General features: G+C 42.8%; 1 protein-coding gene across 1 annotated transcript in view; it reads right to left on the reverse strand.

Annotated features, from left to right (window-relative positions):
• The window catches only part of NIPBL (NIPBL cohesin loading factor), a 4,951,262-nt gene that overhangs the window by 3,299,258 nt on the left and 1,626,923 nt on the right, over window positions 1–25,081 (reverse strand). Inside the window, exon 11 of the mRNA XM_044076429.1 lies at window positions 16,339–16,512. Coding sequence (XP_043932364.1) covers window positions 16,339–16,512 — 174 coding nt within the window. The remainder of the gene's footprint in view (window positions 1–16,338; window positions 16,513–25,081) is intronic.

Here is a 25,081-nt window from a genome sequence, read left to right on the forward strand (position 1 = left end):
CGATTAGAAGCGTCGTCGGCAGCTTTGGACCTAGGAGGCCTGTCTGTCTTTATCTTTGCGTTTTTTTTGGAATGTCGGTAGTCGGATGGCTTACGGAAGACATATCAGGATAACTGAACAGAGTACCAAAATATTTAGAAGAGTAAATATACTGACTACTAATAGTTCGTTGCTTAAATAAGGCACAAAACCAACAGCAAGGTACGTTGTGGTCAGGGCCTAGGCAGGAATACAGTACGAATGGAAATCTTTATGAGGTATTTGCTTTCCACAAGAAATACAAATATTTACTTTTACTGACATCAGTTTAGAGCAAGAAAAAGTTTCCCCAACGGGTACTTAGCTTTAGTTGAAGACTTTGGTTCCGAACCTCTAAAACGAAAATTTCAGGAGTTGGCCGACCAGCACTTGCGAACTGTTTCTGCTTCAGGCACGGCACCGCAAGAAAGACTGGCGGAATGAAGTCGGCTGCATGCTTTATACCCCTGACGTCACAGAAGATGTGACAGCAACAGACACAGGACCCAAGACTTTGTTAATCAGGCCGACTGAAGGATACTGCAAGCAGATAACCCAAATGTGAGGACTGCAACAGTAAAACACGAAGAGCATCTAAGGTTATCCAGAAAGAACAGTAATAATGAAAGGTCTCCACCCTGTCAAGGTAATACTATCCTATTCTACAGATCTTTCCTGGATGGGGGTAGGTGGGTGGGTTCATAAGAATGAAGGGTGAGATGGACTTCAAAAACATGGAACGTTATGGTGAGTACATAACTTCTTTATGTTCTGTAGTCCTATCTCACCTCCATTCTTACATGTGGGACAGCGTCCCTTAGCACCTTATTCTTAGGAGTATTTTTCTGAGAGCCACTCTAGTACCATGGAACCAAAGGAGGCTCTACCCCTAGAGGTAAGTTCCAATTTGAAATGAGTAATAAAGGTATGAGGGGTAGCCCAGGTTGCTGCTGCACAAATACTATCAATTGGAACTCTGGCTTGGAAGGCAGCAGATGCAGACTGGGATTGAGTAGAATGAGCCTTAATCCTTAACGGTAGTTTTTCCATTGGAAGAGTAAATGAAGGAAATACAGCTCAAAATCCAATTTGATAGGGTCACTTTAGAGACTGGCAGACCTAATCTAAAATCAGAGAAGGATATGAACAATTGATCCGACTTTGAGATCCTTAGCCCTGTGAAGGTAGAACCATAACTGCCTGTGAACATCCAACTGATGAAATTTGTATTCTGCTGCATTAGAATTGTTAGGGAAAAACACTGCTAACTCTACAGTTTGGTTCAGGTTAGTTTGAGAGCAAACTTTAGGGATAAAGGAAGGACTCGTATGAAGAGAAACTCTGTCTTTGTGAAAAATGAGATAAGGAGGCTTTATAGACAGTGCTTGCAACTCTGAGATACTCGTCTAGCTGATGTGATGGCTACTAGAAACAAAGTCTTCCAAGGCAGAAATTTCAACGGACACGAATGGGCAGGCTCAAAGGGCAGTAAAGTTAGCTTGGACAGGACAAAGTTCAGATCCCAGGAAGCTACTAGTTCCTGAAAGGGAAGTCTAAGCAAAGTAGCACCTTTAAGGAAGGTTTTACACAATGTGTGTGACAACAGGTTAGACTCATGCAGACCCAAGTGAAAATTAGATTTCGCTGCCTACTGGACCCTAATTGCGGCAGCAGCAGATCCCTGATGGAAAAGTTTGGACAAAAAAATCTAAAACCATTGGAATGGATGCAGTGTAAGGATCTACATTCCTTTCTTCAGCCCAGTTATAAAACCTTCTCCATTTGCTAGAGTATAACCTCCTGGTGGAAGGTATATGTGAAGACGTGAGAATGTGGGTCACAGCAGGTGAAAAGTCATGAAGCCTGACTATGGATGGAACTGGAGCAGTCATGCTGTCAAGTTGAGGGTGTGTAGGCTGGGGTGAAGGGAGCCTGACGTGTGTCAAGAGGTCTGGCACTGAGTCCAGAGTCCATGGATTGTCTTGTAGATGAGGCCCGAGAAAGGGGAACTAAATCTGATGAGGCCAGTAAAAAGTGATGAGAATCATTCTGCTTCCTAACAGCTTTGCTTTCTGAATCACCTTGGATATGAGAGGAAAAGGAGGGAAAGCATAAAGGAGTCCCAGGGGCCAATTGTGAACAAGTGCGTCCCTCGGTGACTCCCCCGGAGGGGGGAATAAGGGAAAAATAGATGTGGCATTTGTAGTTGATCGAACTGGCGAAGAGATCGCAGCAAGGCTGTCCCCATTTGCAGAAGATCTGTTCTGCTATTTCCTAATTCAAAGACCACTCGTGAGGCATTAAGATTGCCCGGCTGAGTTTGTAGGCTATCACATTGGTTGTCCCTGGGATGTGCGTTGCCACCAGAAAGCGCAGAGAAGATATTGCCCACTTCCAAATACTAACAGCCTCTCAGCAAAGGGGGTAAGATCTGGTTACACCTTGTTTGAGATACCATACCACTGACATGCTGTCCGACTGGATTGCTATCGTGCCTAGAAGGAGACAGTTGTGAAGTGCTTGCAATTCTATAAGTACTGCCCTCATCTCTAGGACATTGATATGCAGGTAAGCCTCGTCTTCTTGCCATGTACCTTGGACAATCCTGCCTAGATAATGCCCCCTCACCCTATCTCAGAGGCATCCGTGGTCAGAGTAGCAACGGGTTGGCGAGGAAGGAATGGGGTGCCTGCTGTGAATTGGTCGGGGTGAATCCACCAACGAAGATTCTTCTTGCAAGACTCTGTTATGAGGATGTGGTGAGATAGAGGCAGTTGCTGAAAAGACCACTGAGACGATAGAAGCCATTGAAGAATTTGCATGTGTAATCTGGTGGGAGGGACTAACATTATGCTGGATTCCATGGTCCCCAAGAGTTACAGCACCATCTTTGCCTCGACTTTCTGTAGACAAAGTAGACACAGAATTTGTTGGCTGAGGTTCTACGCTCTTTCTGTGGGAAGACGAGCTAACATGGTGACCGTGTCTGTTTCTGCACCTATAAAAGTCACAAATTGAGAGGGCGATAAGGCAGACTTTTCCCAATTTATTGTAATCCCCAACTGGGAACAAAGCTGTATAGTGGAATCTCTGGTTTGTAGGAGTAGATGCCTGGTGAGGGCAGTCCAGAGTCAGTCATCCAGGTACGGAAACACTCCTAGATGTCTCAGGTAAGCTGTCACTACCGCCATACATTTGGTGAACACCCTGGGGGCTGTGGTGAGACCAAAGGGCAGAGCACAAAATTGGTAATGACTGGCTCCCAGCCAGAAGCGTATATGAGTCCTCGACGCTCTGTCCATTTTTATATGGTAGCACGCACCTTGGAGGTCTATGGAGCACATCAAATTGTCTTTCTCCGAGAGGGAGTATAGACTGCAGTGCAACCATCCATAACTTGGGCCTTCTTTATGGATTCATTTAGCTTGCTGAGGTCCAATATGGGCCTCTAGTCCCCTGTACATTTTGGCACTAAAAAGAATCTGGAGTAAATTCTGGATCCTATCTTGTCTGCGGGGACGGTTTGGATGACTCACTTTGTGAGCAACTTTCTCACTTCCACAGTTGCTGGATCCCTGTAATTGGGTGGAAAATCTGGGATCTTCCTGGGCGTGTGGGTGGAAGAGAAAAGGGTATGGAGTAACCTCTGGTGACTATTCTTTGTACCCATTTGTCTTGGGTGATGTTTAGCCAGGCTTCTGGATACAAAAATATGCAACCCCCGACTGGCTCCAGAGAAGCACAGCCGGGCCGTATATCAGGAGCGCTGATAGGGACGGCCTTGAAATGAATCGCGGCCTTCCTGGTTCTGCGGGCCGCCCCTGCCTCTAGGGTGAAGTCTACCATTTCCCTCCTCCTCTGCCACTGAAGGAGTCACCCTGTGCATACGGGGCAAATCTCTGGGACTTCTTGAACCACATCTTACCGCCTTCTCTGACCCTTAGGATATGGTCTAGAGGGGACGGCAAAACGTATTCCCACGGCTGAGAGCGTTTTCCCTTCTTGCTCACACCTGGTGAGTTTATCTTTTACCTTCGGTCCAAGCAATAAGAATCACCAAAGGGGGAGTTGGTAAAGGTAGACTTGAATGGCTCCGCAAAATTACATAAGCGCATTCAAGGGTACCTCCCTAAGGAAAACTCCTGAACCCACTGCCCTGCTCGCTCTGTCGGTTGCATAAGAAATCAGCCTCGTGGAGGAGTTAACGATGGAATTTAAGGTGGACAACTGAGGAGACACCTTCTCAGGGTCTCCTTCAGTAGATGCACCTTGTAGAGCATCTCCCAACTCCTTACGGAGATCTCTTTGAAGCCTCGTAAAATGTGTAAGATAGTTCAGCGATCTGATTGTGAATGTCGCTGAGGAAGAGATACGCTTCCCGCATTGGTCCATCGTTAGAGACTCCTTATTCGGCGGATGGACAGATTAAGTTTCGCTAGTTCCCTCTTAGTGGCCACCGCCAGCACCATGGCATCTACAGGCATGCCCTTGGACAAGAATTCTCTTTGGGGGCAGACAGAAATTTTGGGAACTGGCTCCACGGCATCAGGAGTCTCCCACACCTTCCAACTAACAAGGTCTAAAAGCTCATCAAAAGGTGGAGACACCCAAGAGGCTGAAGTTTGAGACCTGAAAAATGCTTGGGGCTGAAACTTAAATGCCAATATCAACAACATCAATCGGCTCCGAGGACAGTGGAGCCGAGGAGGTAGAAGTCTTTCCCGGTTTAGATATTTTTTGAGGAGGTTCTGATACACTAGTTGGCACCGGAGAATGCCTTTTGGCTGCCTTGACCTTCTCTTTCTTAAAAGAATGTGATTTAGAAGAGGAAGATAAACTGGCTAATTCTTCCTCGAAGGAAGGCTTGAGGAGACCTTTCAAAATTAACTTGTTCTTCCATGCCTGGAGAACTCTGGAGCTGAAGGAATGGCAGAATAAACAAGTTTCCTGCAAATGAATGGCTCCGAGACAACTACTATGGCCATCTGTAATTGACATCTTCTGGGAGCACTACTTATTTTTTCAAACCCAAAGGTTTGTAGTCTTTAGACATAACTAGCTAAGCAGGAACACACAAGCACAATCAACTTAAATGGGCCTAGCCCTAACCGCACTCGCACACACAAGGAAGAAATAGAGGAGACTAGGTCCTCTAACTTAGAGTCTAGGGAGAAAGGCCAAGTCATAGAAAGAAGGACAGAAACTATCAGACGACTCTGCACACAAGCTCAATTTCTAAATAAATTTCTAACTCTCTAAATTAGAAATAGACGGCTCGGAGTGCTAAGTCGTAGAAAAACAAAGTCAGAAACTTTTAAACGACACTACACTCAAAGGGTGGACTAGCAGAGAAAAACTCCGCAATAATCAAGAAAAACACTGCACCAATATAATAGCAAATATAAGCGCAAACGCGTAACGTTAATAGAAAAACTAGCACACAGGATACCAAAAGGGAGAACAAGGGCCAATGGCCAACCAGTTCTCAACAACTAACTAATTTCAAAGTCAAAAACACTCCATTCAGGTCAGAAAATACCCCTAACACTTGTTTAGTGTCTTGTGTCTTTCAGCTTTTCCCAGTTAGGGGTCGCCACAGCGGAACTCTGGTCGGCTAATGATTGGTAGTGGATTTTTACATACCGGGTTACTAGCCCTGATGCACAACCTTAAACGAAGGCACGCCCCATTCACGTATGCCTCCACACAGAAGACGCTCTAGCTGAGAATCGAACATGACAACGTCTTGCTATGAAACGACAAAGCTACCGCAGCACCACCACCGCAAATACCCCTAACACTACTAAACTCTAACTGGAACAAGATAAATCACTATAGGTAAACAGTAATGTAATAATAATAGAAAAAGTTTTAAACTTAGCCACGGCCAAGCAAGAAGCACATCAGAACTCTTAGATGCGGCAAACAAGATCTGGGAATTGTACTGGTGCACTACGGGATAACTACCTAGCCATGAGCAAACTAAGAGACTTTGAGCTTGCACTAGCCTGAGCCGGAGCAGAGGATAGGCTACGAACCCATACGCAAGAATGAAGCAGAGACAGGACTACAGAACATGCAGTGTTTTCCTTGTGCAAAACTGTATGGAAGCAAAACGGGTCTGGGTAAATTTTTCGAGCACATAACCGAGATCCCAAGGAGGAGGAACTGGTTTCTTGGGGGGTCATAAGTATAGCCGACCTTTTAAAAAAGCTTAACTTGTAACCTGGAAGTTTTTTTTGTGGGGGGGTCAAAGGCAAGCAGGCAGAACAATGGACTTTGAGAAGAAAGAACACTGTTTAGTAACTCACGTAGTTGGGAAAGCACTAGGGGAATGTTTGCAACAAAGTGACCCACATTCCTTTTTTGGCACCAAATGGAAAATCTTTTCTTGGAAATATAACATTTTCTAGTAGTGGGTTTCCTGGCTTCCTGCAAAACCCTTAGCACAACCTTGAAGAATAGGTGCCTGAAAGGGATCAAAAGTTAATCACCCCCAGGGTCAGCTGTAGGGTTAGAAAATGTGGGTGAATAAATGATCCCTTGTACTGATGTAACGTGTAGTGATGACCCTTGGCTAATTGCAGAAGAGGGCACCAGTGCAGTCTTGGTCAAAAGGGAGTCACTAACAAGATTTTGGGCTTGCCCTGTAGAATTTTCAACAGGACTTTCTGATGTAGAAAAACATCCACTTCCATGAGAAAGAGCGAGTCTACCTTCCACTCTTAGAGGATGAAGGTCCCTGACACAAAAGCGAGGAAGCTGTCTGTTCATAGGAGGGACAAACTGGTCCAGTTCTGGAGTACCCCACCAGTTAACTAGGTCCAGGAAAGTACAGTTGTGTACACCTACCATAAATGTAGATGTTCGAGTGTCTTCACTGTTGCAGTCATAACTGTAGGGTGTTCCTGCCGGCAGGCAGCCCGAGGTCGGCCAGAATCCCAAAGTCTGGGTCCGGCGTCGGCTGTATAAGCTAGTAACCTGACGTCAGTACGCCTTGGTACATAGCCCTCAGCCGACGCCATCTTTTCCAGCCTTTCTTGCCCTAGATGTCAGAAGTCCCCAACAAATCAAAATATGAATCCAACAAGGAAACACAAATACACCACAAATAAGAGAAAAAGAGGGGATAGGAGGGAGGGAAACCCCGACTGCAACAGTGAAGACACTCGAACATCTACATTTATGGTAGGTGTACACAACTGTACTATGTTCTTCGTGTTTCACTGTTGCAGTCATAACTGTAGGGTGGAATCCCAAAGCAGTGTAGAGAGGGAGGAGGCTTTAGATAGAAGAAGGGGAGGCAAGTATACCCTGCAAGACAGCAGAGGCAAAGCCTGCCCTAGACTTAGAAAACAAGGGGAGATTGTAGTGCTTGGAAAAAGTATGCACAGAACTCCAAGTGGCAGCTTCTAAGATATCCTTGGTAGGAACTCCTCTGAGGAAAGCTGTAGAAGTAGCAGCTGCTCTAGTAGAATGACTTCTAATGGTCCCTGGAAACTGTTTCCCATGATGGGTGTAACAAAATCTAATTCCATAAGCAATCCATTTGGAAATAGTCTGTTTAGAAATAGGTTTCCCAAGAGAACTGGAGGCAAAGAAAACAAACAACTGGTTAGACTTTCTGAAATCTTTACTCTTGTCCAAGTAAAATCGTAACTGTCTGTGCACATCCAATGAATGCAAAATCCTTTCCCCTTTATTTTGAGGATTTGGAAAGAAAGTAGGAAGGTGAATTGTCTGGTTCAAGGCCACTTTCGAAATCACCTTAGGCATGAAAGTAGGATTGGTCCTCAAGGATACTCTGTCCTGATGGAAAATAAGGTATGGTTCCACAGCCATGAGAGCTTGAAACTCAGAGACCCGTCTGGCAGAGGTCAATGCTAACAAAAGAACAGTCTTCCAAGATAGAAACTTAATATCTGAAGATGCAGCAGGCTCAAAAGGAGGCAAAGTAAGTTTTTCTAAAACATAATTAAGATCCCATGCAGGGACAGGAGGGGTCCTTGGAGGCCGCAAATTTTTAGCCCCTCTCAAGAACTGCTTCACCAAAGGATGGAAAAAACAGGAGGATCAGAACTGAAATGCGCAGAGATAGCAGAAGCATGAATCTTAATGGAAGAAAAGGAAAGACCCTTAGATAAAAGTTCCAAAAGGTAAAGCAAAATAGAGGAGAGATCAGGAACCTGAGGATCAGAGCCTCGGTCCTGCATCCAAATAGAAAACCTCTTCCATTTAGAGGCATAAGATTTCCTAGTGCTAGGCCGTCTAGCTTCCAAAAGAACATCCAAAACTTGTTTGGGAAGACTAGAGGCAATCAAATTCCTTTGAAGAGCCAAGCTGCCAAGCAAAGGGTCTTGAGGTTGGAATGTAGTAACTGACCCTGATGCTGGGACAGAAGCGAAGGGTACAGTGGAAGAATCCAAGGAGGCCCTGAGAACAGGAGGTTTAAGGTTGGATACCAAAACTGACGAGGCCAATTTGGAGCAATCAGAATGAGGAACTTGGGCTTGTCCTGCTTTATCTTCAGTAGTACTCGAGGCAGTAGAGGAAGAGGAGGGAAGGCATATGCTGAAAGACTTCTCCAGCTGAAGGACAGGGCATCCACTCTCCAAGCTGTTTTGTGGAAGGACCTGGTGCAAAAGCGAGGCAGCTGATGATTGAGATGGGATGCAAACAGATCTATCTGGGGACATCCCCAAACTGCAGTTATCCTGTTGAACACGTTGGTGTCTAGCATCCATTCGTGAGGATCTGAAATGTTTCTGCTTAGGCTGTCTGCCAAGAGATTCTGTTTCCCTGGAATGAATTGAGCCTGGAGATGCAGATTCAAACTTAGAGCCGTGTCCCATAAACCCATAACTAGTCTGCAAAGGGGGTAAGAATGAGAACCCCCTTGCTTGTTGATGTACCACATGACCATGGTGTTGTCTGTGCGAATTAACAGAGGCCCTGGTTGTAAAAGGTTTTTGAAGGCTAAAAGGGCATATTGAACTGCCAACATTTCCTTCAGATTGATATGCCAGTGAAGATGGTCCTTTGTCCAGGTTCCCTTCTGGCAGTTGTCTAGAAAGTGTGCTCCCCAAGCATAATTCGAGGCGTCCGTGGTTAGGATTTGAGTAGGTTGAGGGAGACGAAAAGGTTTCCCTTCGTTTAAAATGCATGCCCTGGACCACCAGAGGAACTCCTTCTGGAGGCAGGGGATCAGAGGAATCAGAACATCCAGATCGTGGTAATGCTGTGACCATACACTTTTCAGATACCATTGAAGCTTTCTCATGTGAAGCCTTGCGTTTGGAATCAACAGAATGCAGGAAGCCATGTAGCCCAGAGCCTGCAGGAATTTCCTTGCAGTGAGCTGATCTAGAGTTGCCAAGGTGCTGAAAGTAGAAGCCAGCTGAGTTTGTTTTTCTGGAGTGAGGTAGGCCCTTTGTAAGGTTGTATTTAAGAGGGCTCCCAAGAATACCATTTGTTGAGAAGGGATCAAATGTGACTTTTTTATGTTCACTGAGAATCCCAGTAGTAGGAGAAGACGTTGAACAAAGTCCAGATGTTGAAGCAGAAGATCTTTGCTGTCTGCCTGAATAAGGCAGTCGTCCAAATAGGGGTAAATCTGGATCCCCTGAAGTCTGCAGTAAGCTACTACTGGTGCCAGGCACTTGGTGAAGACTCTGGGCAGTAGATAAACCAAAGGGCAGAACAGAGAATTGAAAGTGCCTCGAACCTGCCTTGAACCTGAGGAATTTCCTGCGTTCTTGTCTGATAGGGATATGCAAATAGGCTTCCTTTAAGTCCAATGTCACCATCCAGGCGTCCTGAGAGAGCATTGGAATTAGCTGTTGCAGAGTAAGCATCTTGAACTTTGGAATTTCCAAAAAGGTGTTTAACACAGAAAGGTCCAGAATAGGTCTCCATGAGTTTTGTTTTCTGGGAACCAGAAACAGCCTTGAATAAAACCCTTTTCCCATTTCCGAGAGTGGAACAGGCTCTATGGCTCTCATGGCCAGAACAGCATCCACATGAGTTAAGGCCTCTGACCATTGAAGTTTTGGCAGATCTGGCCAACCGTGAGTCCTTGGCAAAGTGAGAAAGTGGAACTTGTAACCTTTTAAAATCACGTCCAATACCCATTTGTCCTGGGTAATATGTGTCCAATTCCTGTAAAAAAGAGACAGTTTTCCTCCGAGAGGGGCGTCCAGGTAAAGAGGCCCTGAAGCCCAACCGAGAGAGTCATTGAGTTTGTTTTCTTTTAGATTGGGATCTGTCTTCTCCCCTTCTAGGTGAAGAAGCAGACCATTGTCTAGATCTGTACGAGGTCTGGCCTTGACCACAACCTCTGGAGCGTCTATATCTTCCCCTTTGAGGCCTGTCCGACGTGGGAAAGGACCAATTTTTAGAGGGCCAATTCCTGGAAAACCTAGGAGGCTGAACTTGCAAGAAATCTTTTACAGTCTGCATGGACTTTGCCTTTTCTTCCATCTTTTTAATAACTTCCTCAGCCTTAGAACCAAAAAGAACATCTTGTTGAACAGGGGCATCTAATAACTTAGCCTTAACCTGTTCAGGTAAACTTTGTTCACGAAGCCAGGCATGTCTCCTAATCACAGTACCAGAGGCTGCAGCCCTGCAGGAAGCATCCAAAGCATCAAAGCCACAATGTAAGCTATGCTTGTTAACCTGTTCAGTAGCATGCAAAACATCCTGAATTTCCTTATCCTCTGCACAAGCAGGGAGGGAAGCAAGCTTTTGCTTTAAAACAGACAAAAGAAACTGCTGATATTTAAACATATGAAATTGGCAATTTAAAGCCCTTACAGACAGGGTAGCAGAAGTATATACCTTTTTTCCCCACCTGTCTAAAGCCCGAGAATCCTTCTCAGAGGGAATAGTATTTTTAGAAGTAGCAACTTTAGCAGCCTTAGAGCCCTGAGAAATAGTTTCAGGATCTGCAGCAGGATTTTTAAATAAAAATAAATGAGAGTCAGGAACCCTATAAAATCTATCAGGCTTAGAAGGAGCAGGAGGCATGGAATCAGGGTTCAAATTAGCCTCAGAAAAAGCATCATCTACAATGTCCAAGACAGGAGGGATAGCTAAAGGCCTATGCTGAGGAAGAAGAAGAAATTCTCTAAGCCTCTTTTTAGAAGCAGAATATTCCTGTCCTTCACAATGAAAATGTTCCCTCATCTCATGCAGGGATTCCCCAAAAGAAAAATCCTAAGGCGGAGAAGCCGAGGGCAAAGAATCCTCAGCATCCGAATCCTCATAAGGGGGAAAGGAATAGTCCTGATCAGAGGAAGAAACAGGAGATACAGAAGCCTGGTCAGAAGAATCCAGAGTAACTTCCTGTCGAGGCCTTTTCTCAGGAGGAGGGTGAGAACCCCTAATCATTGTAAGCAAATCTTCAGCCATCCTCAATAATTGTTTCTGTGTCTTGGGAGTGGATTCAGAAGCAACTTGAGCTGAAACTTTAGACTTAGTAGGAGTCTTTGTCTTTGCCTTTGCCTTTGAAATGGTGATGTGAGTAGGCCTGAAAACCCCCTCAGAAGCCGGTACCTGCACAGCGGTTCCGGACCCATCTGAAGGAGCGACGTCCGAAGGTCCTGCAGCAGTTAAAATCGTGGGCATTGATGGCTCCCCATGGGAGTCCGTATCGGCCATTGGTTCAGAAGTGGCGGACGACGGGCTGCAAAAGCGCCTCACTGACGACAGCCGAACCGGACGCTGGCTCCAGCTGCAACGAGTCCTGTTTGGACCTCGGAGGCCTGTCTTTGTCTTTGCGCTTCTTTTGAACTCCGGTAGTGTCCGATGACATTCTGTAATTGAAACGTCTGCCAAAATAATTTAAAGCCCAATCGTACCTCCGTTTAATAGTACGAGAGTTGAACTTGGCACAAAACCGACAACAAGAAACGTCGTGGTCAGGGCCTAAGCAAGGTAGACAGTAAGAGTGGAAATCTTTATGAGGTATTTGTTTCCCACACGCTATACAATTATTGACTTTTTCTGACATTGGAGGAACAAGAAAAAGATTCCCCAACGGGGTACTTAGCTTTGAGAAGAGAAGTAACAACTTCGGACCGACAACAATCAAAAATGCTGTTCGAAAATCGCCAACCAACGTTTTGCGAGCTGCTTTCCACCGCACGGCAAGAAAGACTGGAGAAGATGGCGTCGGCTGAGGGCTATGTACCAAGGCGTACTGACGTCAGGTTACTAGCTTATACAGCCGACGCCGGACCCAGACTTTGGGATTCTGGCCGACCTCGGGCTGCCTGCCGGCAGGAACACCCTACAGTTATGACTGCAACAGTGAAACACGAAGAACATCACACTGCTGTGGAGCATCCACTCGTGAGACTGTCATGGACCTGCTTAATGCATCTGCCTCCATGTTCAGAGCTAAGGGAAAGTACACACATGCAGATATACTTAGTATAAGGCAGCCAGTTCCCCAAGCTTTGATGGCCAAGCGACAGGGGAGATTACATTTTGTGCCCCCCCTCCTTGTTTATGTACCAAAGGACCATGACATTTTCTGTGAGGATCTTTAGGGGTCCTGGCAAGAATAGAGGGTGAAATGCCTGTAATGCTGAAAGCAGAGTCCTCATTTCCTTGATGTTGATATGTTCCTTCCTTTAAGAAGGGGACCAAACGCCCTGAACTTTTCTGGAAGCAAAGGTTGCTCCCCACCCCAAGTTAGAGGCGTCTGTAAAGAGTTGCTGAGCTGGTTAAGCAACCTGAAGAGGTAGGCCAGGGTTCTGATGGTGTTACTCCATCCACCAACCCAACTCTACTTTCAGGCAGGGATGAAGGGGAATCAGGACATCCAAGGGATAAGCATGTTGGGTCCAAACTGTCTTTAGAAACTACTGGAACTTTCTCATGTGTATCTTTGCAAAGGAAAAGTAGAGGCCATGAATCCTAACACTCAAACTCCCTGGCCGTGATGGAAGGAAGAGGCCGAAGAGCCTCCATGAATGCAGTGACAGGCTGCTTTCCGCACAGGGAGAAAATCTATCATCAAATCTGTGCGAAATCTGCACCCCAGGAATACAACATCCTGACTTGGTGTGAAACATGATTTTCTGAGATTTATTGTGAAACCCAGTGCCTGCAGAATAGGGATGGCTAGGTTCAGATGTTGAGTTAAGAGGTCTGGGCTGCTGGCCAGAAACAGATCTAAATATGGGTAAACTTGAAGTCCTTTCAGCCTTAAATATGCAATGGCTAGGGCTAGGCACCTTGTGAATTTCCTTGGAGCAGCAGAAAGACCAAAGAGCAAAACAGCAAATTTAAAGTGCAAAGAACCCACCGAGAAATACAAACATCTTCTGAAAACAGGTTGTACAGGGATATGCAGGTATGCATCCTTGAGATCCAGAAAAGCTAAGAAAGCTTGAGGGGACCAGGGGCAGAAGAGTAGGAAGGGATAGCATTCTGAAGGAAAGCACACCAGCAAGGTGTTTAATAGGGAGAGATCTGAGATAGACCTCCAAGGGTCATCCTTCTTTGGAACTAGAAACATCCTGGAATAAAATCCCCTTCCCTGCTGGTCTGGAGGGACAGACTGAATGGTGCCTTGGTTGTAAAGTTGATCCAGGATCAAGGGAAACAAATGCAGTTGGCTGGAGGGAGGTTGAGGTATTCCCTGAAAAGGAAGGAGGGTCTTCCAAGTGAAAGTAAACGTTTTGAATAACTGAAATCACCCAGGAGTCCTGAGTGATCGCCATCCAAGCTGGTAGGGAAAGGAAGAGCAGAAGGAACAAATGGGTACGACTTGGAGGAGGATACAAGGTATCACAGTGGGCTTTGTCTGGGCTGAAAGGGCTGCTGAGGAGGGGCCACACAACAGCAACTGTAGGACTAACAGCCCTGGCCTGGGGGTGATTCCTAGATAGCTTTCGGGGTCTAGTTCCAGAAGGAACAGAAGTGGAGGAATGAGCAGGTTTCCTGCCGAAGGAAGTCTTAGCAAAGAAATTTCTATGAAATTTTGGAACTGGTGAAACCAGTAGGTGTTTCAAATCCTGGAGTTCCTTAGCTTTTTCCTGCAGTGATTGAAACAACGCTGCAGCTGCTTTTCCAAACAATGAGGAATGGTCAACAGGCTCATCAAGCAATTTTGCCTTGATGCCATCAGGAACTGCCTGGAGCCGTAACCAAGAATGCCTTCTTAGAACAGAAGCAGAAGCTGCAGCTCTGGCAGAGGCCTCAAGTGCACTAACTCCATTCAACAGTGTCTAGCTACTTGAGAGGAGGATGAGAGAGAAAGGACCAGAGATTTAGCCTCTGAATCTGGCAAAGGGGAAGAGCCTAGGTAGCACGAATAAGCAAAGCCAGAGCATACCTGGACATGTGTGCCTGGTAATAAATTGCCCTGGTACCCAAAGTGGAAGAGGTAAACACCTTCTTAACCAACCTTTCCAAAATTGTACTTTCTTTATCTGAAGGGAGCAACTTGGTAAAGGAGATAACTTCAAGAACTTATCTGAGGTAATGGAAACAACAGCAGGGTCAGCTGAGGGACATTTAAAAAGAAATCTGCAATCCCCAGGGACCTTACAGAAATTATCAGGTCTCCTTGGGGCAGGGGCTTGGGAGTCAGGAATCTTAGATGCAGCCTTGAAAACATCAAAAAAGGCTGGCAGTAGTGGAGGGACAGCTGGAGGTGCAGGGGCCTTTACCTGTCGAAGCTCATATAATCTCTTCTGTTCTGAGATTTTAAAGGAATCCCACCTAAACTCCTTCATTTTATTAATAGTTTAACCGAAGGAAAGATCTTCCATGGCAGTATCCCCCCATTAGACTCCTCCTCTGGGGAAGTATATTCCAGAGGAAAAGGAATTTGAGTGGAGTATGCTAAAGACTCTTCACCAGATAAAGACTCCTCAATCTGTGTCATGATTTTGAAATTCTGCAGGCTGTACTGAAATAAGGCCTTGGGATCCAGACAGCTGCACTGGAGAAGAGGCAAAGGTCGGGCCCGCTATGGGTGAAGGTGATGTCGCAGGCCTCAAAGCCATCAGGGCCTTAAGGCCCTGTGAAAAAACATCCCAATCTGACCCTGGGGTAGAAGGAGTGAGAACATGCCTAGTCTTTTGCTTCTTTTGCACAGGCTTATCCTGCTGAGGAGAGATGCTGGATGTAGGCTTAACCTCCAGTAGTTCTTTGGACAAGGAACTTGGAACAGTTCCCAGAGTCTTCTGCAATCACTAGCCGTGGTTCTCCCAAGTCATCTGAACCGCATGTCTGCCCAGCCTCGGATGTGCTAGGATCCACACTCTTGACAGCTTCCATCCCGGTACCCACCGAGGGAATGGACCCTACCTCCAATCACACTGCTGGGTTTTCATCAACCCCAAGGAGCGTGTCAAAGGGAGCAAGCACAGCTAAAGAGGATTTGGGCCTAGCCTTGCTGTTCTTCCTCTTTAAAGACAGCTCGAAAGTACACGTGGAACCCTCCATAGACTCCCTAGCCATATATTTGAGTATTTGGTTTTCTAAGTACAAATTCAAAGCTGACAGTGTGAGTACGCCTTAAGCAAAACAAGCAAAGCTCATGACCATCTTTATGTGGACTTTGACTTCCACACCTACACTTGCCCTTCATGGAGGACATTAACAAAACAAAAGGCAGTAGCAATATATAAATCCCCTATGGGGTACTTTTCTGAAGCTGTAAGATGAACCAACGGGATCAAAAGGCAGACCGAATGTACGAGTCAACCTTTCCGAATGGCAGCAAAAAAGTTCTGAAGATGGTACGTGTGGACGTCCTTTTTATGGCTGACATTATCTGTGCCAGAGTGCAACGTCCCACGTACAGGCAATGGCTCTAAGCTTTTATATACAGGCCAGACGTCAGGTCATTGGACAGAATATAACCCATATGTAAAGAACACTGCAATACTGAATAAAAAGACACCTTAAAAATAAATAAATGTTTATGAACCAGTGTCAACACTTCACTGTACCTTCACAGCTACATTTTGCCATTTGGTTAATAATCTAAATTAAACTCTTGTAACGCAGGACTTGACTTGCAAGAAAGAATGCGAACAAATCATCTCATTCCGAACTAATGAAGTATCAAATTCTGCAACTTTGACTGCTTTCACCAAGCAATCAGATAACCTGTACTAGTGGGCTTCAACTTTACAAATGTTTCTAAGCAAAAAAAAAAAATTAACACACTAAACTTACTAAATGTCAAGTTACCTGAAACAAATGATACTGACAAACCAGCAATGTCACAACTGATAAAAGTGATGGAGCTATTTCTATCTAAGCTGGCACTATCAAAATGAAATACAATTATACCATCACTAAGAGAAGGAGGGGGGGAATCATCCATATCAGATTCTTCAGGGCTACGATCCCTACGACTGCTTCTTCTTCCTTCATTGCGACCGCTTCTATCACCTCTTCTATCACGTTCTTCATACTCCCAGGCTTTATCGTCATCTTTTTCTCTTCGAGATTTTTTCCGAGTAGCTGAAAAACAGGATACAATAAATGAAAACATGATTCTGACTGCAAAATATAATGTCTCTTAAGTACAGCAACTACATATGTTTCAAAACATTTGTGAAAATGCAGCTTAACAATGGATAAGGACACATTAGAAAGTGGAATTGGTTCTGGGTTATAGGTTCATAGGTAGGTAACTAGGCTATCGGCCCAAGGGCTTAAGTAAGCCTAGCCAACAAGGTTCCCTGGCTTACGCCACCCAAGAAAGTTATTTTCCTGTGTCTCAGTCGAGCAGAGCAACAGAAGTGATCCCGAGGTGTATTTCCTATTTCCTATCCACTTATCAAGATTTTTCTTGAAAAGTGCTAATGAGGAACTTTGCTTGACAATGATGGTTAGCTTGTTCCAGAGTACAGGAAGTCTCTTGGACAGGAATCGATCCCTCCAGCATGTCCTGTTTATTGTGGTGACAAGGTTTAGGTCTCTAAAGCGTGTAGCTCAGAGGGATTGGGATTTCTTTAGGTGTAGCATGTCCAACAGCTCTGGGTTTGACACGGCTTTATATGTTATGCAGCAATCACATCGGAGTAGGCGATATGCTGCAGAGTAAAGCTGGAGTTTTTGAGACAGTCAGTGTACGACATCTCTGAGGCCAGTAATCCTCTTTGTGAGGTACTTCTGTGGCCTTTCCAGCTGCTGCAGATGTCTTGTGAGGTACATTCTAAAAGGGCCATTGTACTCTATAATGGGTCTTATGAGTGTCGAACAGAGGGGAGCAATGACCTTTCTTTTCTTAGATGAGAACCCTTTTCTGATGAGGTGAGCCACGAAGAAGGATTTCCTGACTACTGTGGCGATGTGATTATCAAAGGAGAGATGACTGTCCACCTGGGTCCCAAGGTCTCATCACACATTCGGCGTTAAGTAGACTGTCACCTATGTGGCAGTCATTGGGTAGAGTTTTTACCAAAGGGGATGACAATTCACTTTTTGGCATTGAGCTTGAGGCCATGGCTCAGACAACAGATATCTGTCACAGTGAGGCCCTTCTGTAGGAAGTCCACATCATTTGGGGACTCTACTATGGCTCCTAGTTTGCAGGCATCTGCGAACTTAGTTAGCCACAGGCCTTCTGTGTTAGCCTGCACTTCAGAGATGTAGATACCAAACAGGAGAGGTCCCAGGACTGAACCCTGTGATACTTCACTTGTCACTGGTTTGAAGTCAGATTTGGAGTCTGCAACTTTTACATTGTGGGTTCTGTCAGTGAGCCAATTGGCAACATCTTGTGACGCAGTGATGTAAACCTACTTTAGTGAGTTTAGATATAATTCCAGAATGGGGGATGGTGTCAAAAGCCTTGGCGAGGTCAACATAGGCTGTGTGAACCACCTTACCCTCATCTACAACTTTGGTGACTGCCTTAAAGAAGTCGATCAGGTTCAGGAGGCATGATCTGCCTTTCACACACCCGAACTGGGTGGGGTCCAGAGTTTGGAGGTTACCAATGTCTTTTATGAGTTCCATGATGATACATTCCATGGCTTTACAGACCAGGCTAATAGGGAGATAGTTCCCGGGATCAGTGTAGGCTCCCCCTTTGTGGAGTGGGATTAAGTGCAGTTGTGTACCTACCATAAATGTAGAAGTTCGAGTGTACTCACTGTTGCAGTCATTACACTCGGGTTATCCTGCTGGCAGGCTACCCGCAGTCAGCCTGAATTCCAAAGTCCTGGTCCGGCGTCGGTTGCGGTCACCTCTTCCCGGACGTCAGTGCGCCAGGGGTATTTAAGATGCAGCCGACGCCATTTTCTTCAGTTTTTCTTGCCCCAGATGTTAGGTGCCCCAAGAAGATAGGCAATACATATTGCATATAAAAACATACAGTAAAATAAAAACAATACCTTCATCTACAAGCAAATACACTACACATAAGTTGTATAGGACAGAGAAGTACTGATAAGTCCCAGCAAAGAAAGGGGGATGGAGGGTGGGCAACCTGGACTGCAACAGTGAATGCACTCGAACATCTACATTTATGGTAGGTACACAACTTTATTATGTTCGTGTTTCACTGTTGCAGTCATTACACTTGGGTTGAATCCCAAAGCTGAGGTAGGGCGGCTGGCTCTAAATAGGAGTAGGAGTGGCTATGAGGCCCTGCAGAACTGCAGTGGCAAAGCCTGCTCTGGATTTAAAGTAGAGAGACAAGTGATAATGCTTGGTAAAAGTGTGCACTGAACGCCAAGTTGCAGCCTCCAAACTTTCCTTGGTTGGTACCCCTCTGAGAAAGGCTGTTAAAGTGGCTGCTGCCCTGGTAGAATGTGGCCTAATATTTTTGGCACTGTCTTGCCATGCTGTGCATAGCAGAAACGAATACAGTGTCCTATCCATTTTGAAATAGTCTGCTTTGAGATAGCCTTTCCTTGTGATCCTGCAGCATATGCTACAAACAGTTGATCAGTTTTTTCTGAAAGCTTTGGTTTTGTCCAAGTAGAAGCGTAGCTGCCTGTGTATATCCAAAGAGTGCAGAAGTCTCTCCCCTTTATTCTGGGGTTTTGGATAACAAGTTGGCAAATTAATGGTTTGGTAAAGAGCCACACTGGATACTACCTTTGGCATAAATGTTGGGTTTGTCCTTAGAGAAACCCTGTCCGGATGAAAAAATGATAAAAGGTTCCACTGCCATTAATAAAATAAATGAACCAAGCCGGAATCCCCCTCGAAACAGCAGCTTTAATGGAGAACACACAAACAGCAAATGGTAGTTCAATGAAGACTTAGCGCTTTCACCCAATAAAGGGCATCATCAGAGTAATGCATACTTTTGAACAAGCACTACATATACTCAATTAAAATAATCACACCCCCTGAAATAACCAATAATCAAGAGTTTACAATAATGAGAATTAAAAATGTCACTGCCCCTCTTTAAAAGGTATTAAAAACTCTTATAAGACAATCTAACTAACATTATGGTTGTTAAGATAATAATATAATACTCATATTACAGACAACATTTAAAGCCAGTTTATAAAATAAAAAATGTAAAATGACATACCATCATAGAATATATTAAGATGTCATCGTATATTATTATACATGTAAAATTTTTGGATGTCAAAATATATAAGTCTGTAGTAAATAAACTTAATACATATATAGCCCTAGGATGTTTGACAAAATTAACTGTTACTAATAAAGTTAAGTTAAATTAAATATGACCTGTATTTCAGTGCTAAATAGAGATATGTTCATTTATGCCAGGTGGTTTGGATGCATTTAGCCTCAATTGCCAGAGGCATTCTTTTACCTCTAATAAAATCTTGTGGTGATTTTATTAGAGGTAAAAGAATGCCTCTGGCAATTGAGGCTAAATGCATCCAAACCACCTGGCATAAATGAACATATCTCTCTATTTAGCATACTGAAATACAGGTCATATTTAATTTAACTTAACTTTATTAGTAACAGTTAATTTTTTGTCACTAACATCCTAGGGCTATATATGTATTAAGTTTATTTACTACAAGGGACTACTTTATATATTTTTGACATCCAAAAAATTTTAAGTATGTATAATAATATACGATGACATCTTAATATATTCTATGATGGTATGTCATTTTACAGTTTCTATTTTGGAAATTGACTTTAAATGTTGACTGTAATATGAGTATTTTATTATTATCTTAACAACCATATTGTTAGGTAGATTGTCTTATAAGAGTTTTTTAATGTGTACCCTTTTAAAGAGGGGCAGTGACATTTTTAATTCTCATTATTGTAAACTCTTGATTATTGGTTATTTCAGGGGGTGTGATTATTTTAATTGAGTATATGTAGTGCTTGTTCAAAAGTATGCATTACTCTGATGATGCCCTTTATTGGGTGAAAGCGCTAAGTCTTCATTGAACTACCATTTGCTGTTTGTGTGTTCTCCATTAAAGCTGCTGTTTCGAGGGGGATTCCGGCTTGGTTCATTTATTTTACTACTGTGTGTCTTGTTCATTGGATTTTCTGATACCCTTGTACGCTAAGTTGGTATCCGCTGGTTAACTGCGATTTTTTTGGAGGACTACATGGAGGATTTATTGATTCAATACGTGGATATCACTAGTAAATTGGTTAAAGTTTTACAACGTAGAGATAAGGCAAACAATGGTGTAGCCAACTCTACAGAAAATAATCAGGTCGATGTTGAAGCCACACTGACTGATTCAATGGCTGAAATATACACGCTTCACACACCCCCATATACTAGTGCAGGTACTGTAGACATTCACAATACTAACAGTTCTCCACCAGATGTCAGTCGAACGAGGACATCAAATCAACGCACTGGCGTTTTTTTTAATTTACTAGATCCGCCTACTTTACTTCCGAAAGACGATGTCCGGATGGTTACAGGCAATGGTACACTCCGTGAACAACTGCAAGAATTTGAGAGTAAGTTAAAGCATTTTAAATCTCTACAGATGGATAATATCTTTCTACAGAAATCGATAGATTTAAAACAAGTGCCGAAGGGTCTACGAGTGCTTCGACTACCTATGGGTTTTGAAGAGGACACGGATATTTTTCAAGAATTACTGGCGTTGTTCGATGCAACAGGTATAGACCTTATGAAATTAATTGTTCGTAATAATATGTCTAAGTTAGACAAATTGAAAGATGAGTTAAACGTTTTAAATAATAACATTACTAAAGATTTATTATACGAATTCAACAAACAAAAATATGACAGTATTCAGAGAGATATTGACTTATTTGTTAAAAAAGGTTTGGACAACAAATTGCATAAACTCAATAGAGACAAAGTGGAATATGCTCAGCATAGGGCGTATACACATTTTAAAGCCTTTAAAACTTTGAGTCATGGTACAGCAAGATTTAATAAGCCTACTCGTAATATTGATCATCGTCTTGAGTCCAACACATCTGATGACAACGATAGAAATGAAGTATTTGATGAGCAATTAGATTTTTTAGAACCTCAGCCACTGAGACGTTCGCAACGTATTCACGAACGCCAGTTTTCGAAGCCGTTTGTGGCTACGAACACAGACAAGAGAACAATGTTACAACCGAATCAGGGTTGGACAAGACGAAACAACCAGAATTATTAGGAGGTCTGGTAACTGATATTGTCAACACTAATCTGACTGTTACTTGTATGTCATCTCACGACTGCATTGAAGTTTTTAATGAGCAAGACTGTCTACCTATGGTTTTTAACGACAACCTTGTTGATATTAGAGTTGTTTGTTCTGACAATCCTAGCATTGAATATAGCACTGCAGTAGGGAATGACATGTTGGATTTTGCCAATGATATGGGTGATGGTAACACTGTGATGAATGTTGAGCAAGTCAAATTGTACAATATTACAAAGAGGGGTAATATTTGCATACATAATTATAGTAATTTGACTATTACAGATGATTACTGTGAACTTTTTTGAAAGGGCTTTTCCTTTGTCCCTTCTTATAGATATGACATAGCCCAGATTTTAGTATCTCTAAAACTTTACACAAGACAAGTGAACTTGATGTTATACTTTTCGAGTCAGGGTAGCTCCTCTAAGATATAGTCCAAAGTTAAAAAGGAAAAGCACATTTATTCCACCAAGCAATGCAGTAATACATGTCTTTGAACAAATATGTGAAACTCAAATTAGAAGGCATCTTAAGTGTTCCACTTTGTTTAACAATAACCTATCTCAGGGGGAGATATTTTGTTTGCAGGAATTGACTGCTTCGGATACTTATAGAGTAATGAAACCAGACAAGGGTGGGGGTGTAGTCATTATGACTAAAATTGACTACATTGAAAGTATGTCAATGCTTCTCAACTACACCTCCTCCTACCAAAGCGTTTCCAGATTTGAGATTAATGCAGCCTACACTAGACTAGATTGGCAGTTATATGAATGGTTAATGGAGGGAATATTGGATAAAGACGAATATGATTATTTGGTTGTTACTTCACCCATTATTCCCTCCATTTTTGGTATACCAAAAATTCATAAAAATATGGACAATCCACCATTCCGTCCGATCGTTTCAGCTAAAGGATCTAAAACAGAGGCACTGGCCTCCTATGTAGACTACCACTGTAAGGCCATTCTTGACAATGTACCACATGTGCTTAGGGACTCTTGGCACTATCTGGATATCATTAAGAACACACTATGGAGTAATGATTATAAATTTGTCACTATTGATGTAGTGAATCTATTCTCTGTCATCCCAAAAGACACAGGATTGGAAATGTTTAGGAATAGTTTACAAACATATGGTAAACACCACATTGTTAAGCAGGATTTGCTTGTGGACTTAGTTGATATGGTACTTAACAACAATTATGTATTATTTGAAGCAGAATACTTCAAACAAGTTACTGGTGTTGCCATGGGGGCCAAGTGTGCCCCCATATATGCCAATCATGTTTTAGCAGACTGGGAACGCAAACATATCTTTTCATCACAGTTCAAGCACAATATCTCACTTTATGTGCGTTTTTTGGACAATATTTTGATATCCTGGAAAGGGAATGATAATGAAATTTATGATTTCATTAATGTTTTAAACTCCAGTACTTCTTTTTTGAAATTCACATTTAATATACATGATGATAAGTGGGAGTTTTTGGATATTATGCTTACTAAGGACAAAGAAAATGATAGTCTGTCGTCTACTATATTTCGTAAAAAAACTTTTTCCAACTCTCTCCATTTTCAAAGTTGCCATCCCTTGTACTAGAAGAAAAACATTATAAAAGGTCAAATGGTGAGATTGTCTAGGTTAATCAGTGATGACAACATGTTCGAGTTAGAAATTAACAACTTATCGAGCATGTTGTCTGAAAGAGGTTATCCCATTGACATTGTAAACAACATTAGATATGAAGTGACAGAGAAAAGATTGACATGTTACAGACCTACTTTAAAAGTAGACCTATTTAAAAGTAACACAGCTACTACAAATTTAAATGACCACAATCATGCAATGATTTTGCCTTACAATTCTTGCAGTATGGATGTTAAAAACATCATTAGTGACTTGTGGTGTACTGTACTCACTAAAGATATTATGAAAGTGGTTGGCAACAGTCCCTGTTTTATCAATAGCAGGGGTAAGAGTTTGAAAGAAATGATGGAGTCCAATGAGTATCACAATATATATAAACGTTCTATGATGAGCAAATGTGGCTCTTGTGGTGTGTGTAAATACATCAACAATGGACCATACGTTGCAGTTAACAACTATGCCAAAACTATTAGAAGTGCAGGCTACTGCAACTGTAATACAAAAATGGTTATATACTTAGCTACGTGTATGAGCTGTCCAACATTTTACGTTGGAAAGACCATCAGAAAGTTAAGGCTAAGGATTTTAGAGCACAATAGGGACATAAAAAATAAAAGATCTACTAATGCCCTATACACACACAGTACGGTGTGTAACAATTTTAAAAAAATTTTGTTTTTTGTAGTGGACAGGGTACCCTATAGTGATAGGGGTGGTGACCACAAGATTTATTAGAGGTAAAAGAATGCCTCTGGCAATTTAGGCTAAATGCATCCAAACCACCTGGTATAAATGAATATAGCTCTCTATTTAGCATATTGAAATACAGGTCATATTTAATTTAACTTAACTTTATTAGTAACAGTTAATTTTTTGTCACTAACATCCTAGGGCTATATATGTATTAAGTTTATTTACTACAAGGGACTACTTTATATATTTTTGACATCCAAAAAATTTTAAGTATGTATAATAATATACGATGACATCTTAATATATTCTATGATGGTATGTCATTTTACAGTTTCTATTTTGGAAATTGACTTTAAATGTTGACTGTAATATGAGTATTTTATTATTATCTTAACAACCATATTGTTAGGTAGATTGTCTTATAAGAGTTTTTTAATGTGTACCCTTTTAAAGACGGGCAGTGACATTTTTAATTCTCATTATTGTAAACTCTTGATTATTGGTTATTTCAGGGGGTGTGATTATTTTAATTGAGTATATGTAGTGCTTGTTCAAAAGTATGCATTACTCTGATGATGCCCTTTATTGGGTGAAAGCGCTAAGTCTTCATTGAACTACCATTTGCTGTTTGTGTGTTCTCCATTAAAGCTGCTGTTTCGAGGGGGAATCCGGCTTGGTTCATTTATTTTACTACTGTGTGTCTTGTTTGTTGGATTTTCTGATACCCTTGTCCACTGCCATTAATGCCTGCAACTCTGAAACTCTTCTTGCTGAAGTTATTGCTAGGAGCAGAGCAGTTTTCCATGATAAGAATTTTATATTAGCTGTATTGGCTGGCTCAAAAGGAGGCAGTGTGAGCTTTTCTAAGACAAAGTTGAGGTCCCATGTGGGTACTGGTGCTCTCCTTGGGGGTCTTATGTTTTTTGCCCCTCTGAGGTACTGTCTTAGCAGTGGATGAGAAAAAATAGGAGGTTCCGTATTGTAATGAGCTGAAATGGCAGAGGCATGTTTCTTAATTGATGAGAAGGATAGGCCTTTGTCCAGCATCTCAGTTAGGTATTGTAAAATCTGAGGAATATTTGGAACAA

This window comes from Protopterus annectens, chromosome 1.part0 (assembly GCF_019279795.1).
Source record: "Protopterus annectens isolate FY-2018-M chromosome 1.part0, PAN1.0, whole genome shotgun sequence".
In the NCBI taxonomy this organism is placed as follows: domain Eukaryota; kingdom Metazoa; phylum Chordata; order Ceratodontiformes; family Protopteridae; genus Protopterus; species Protopterus annectens.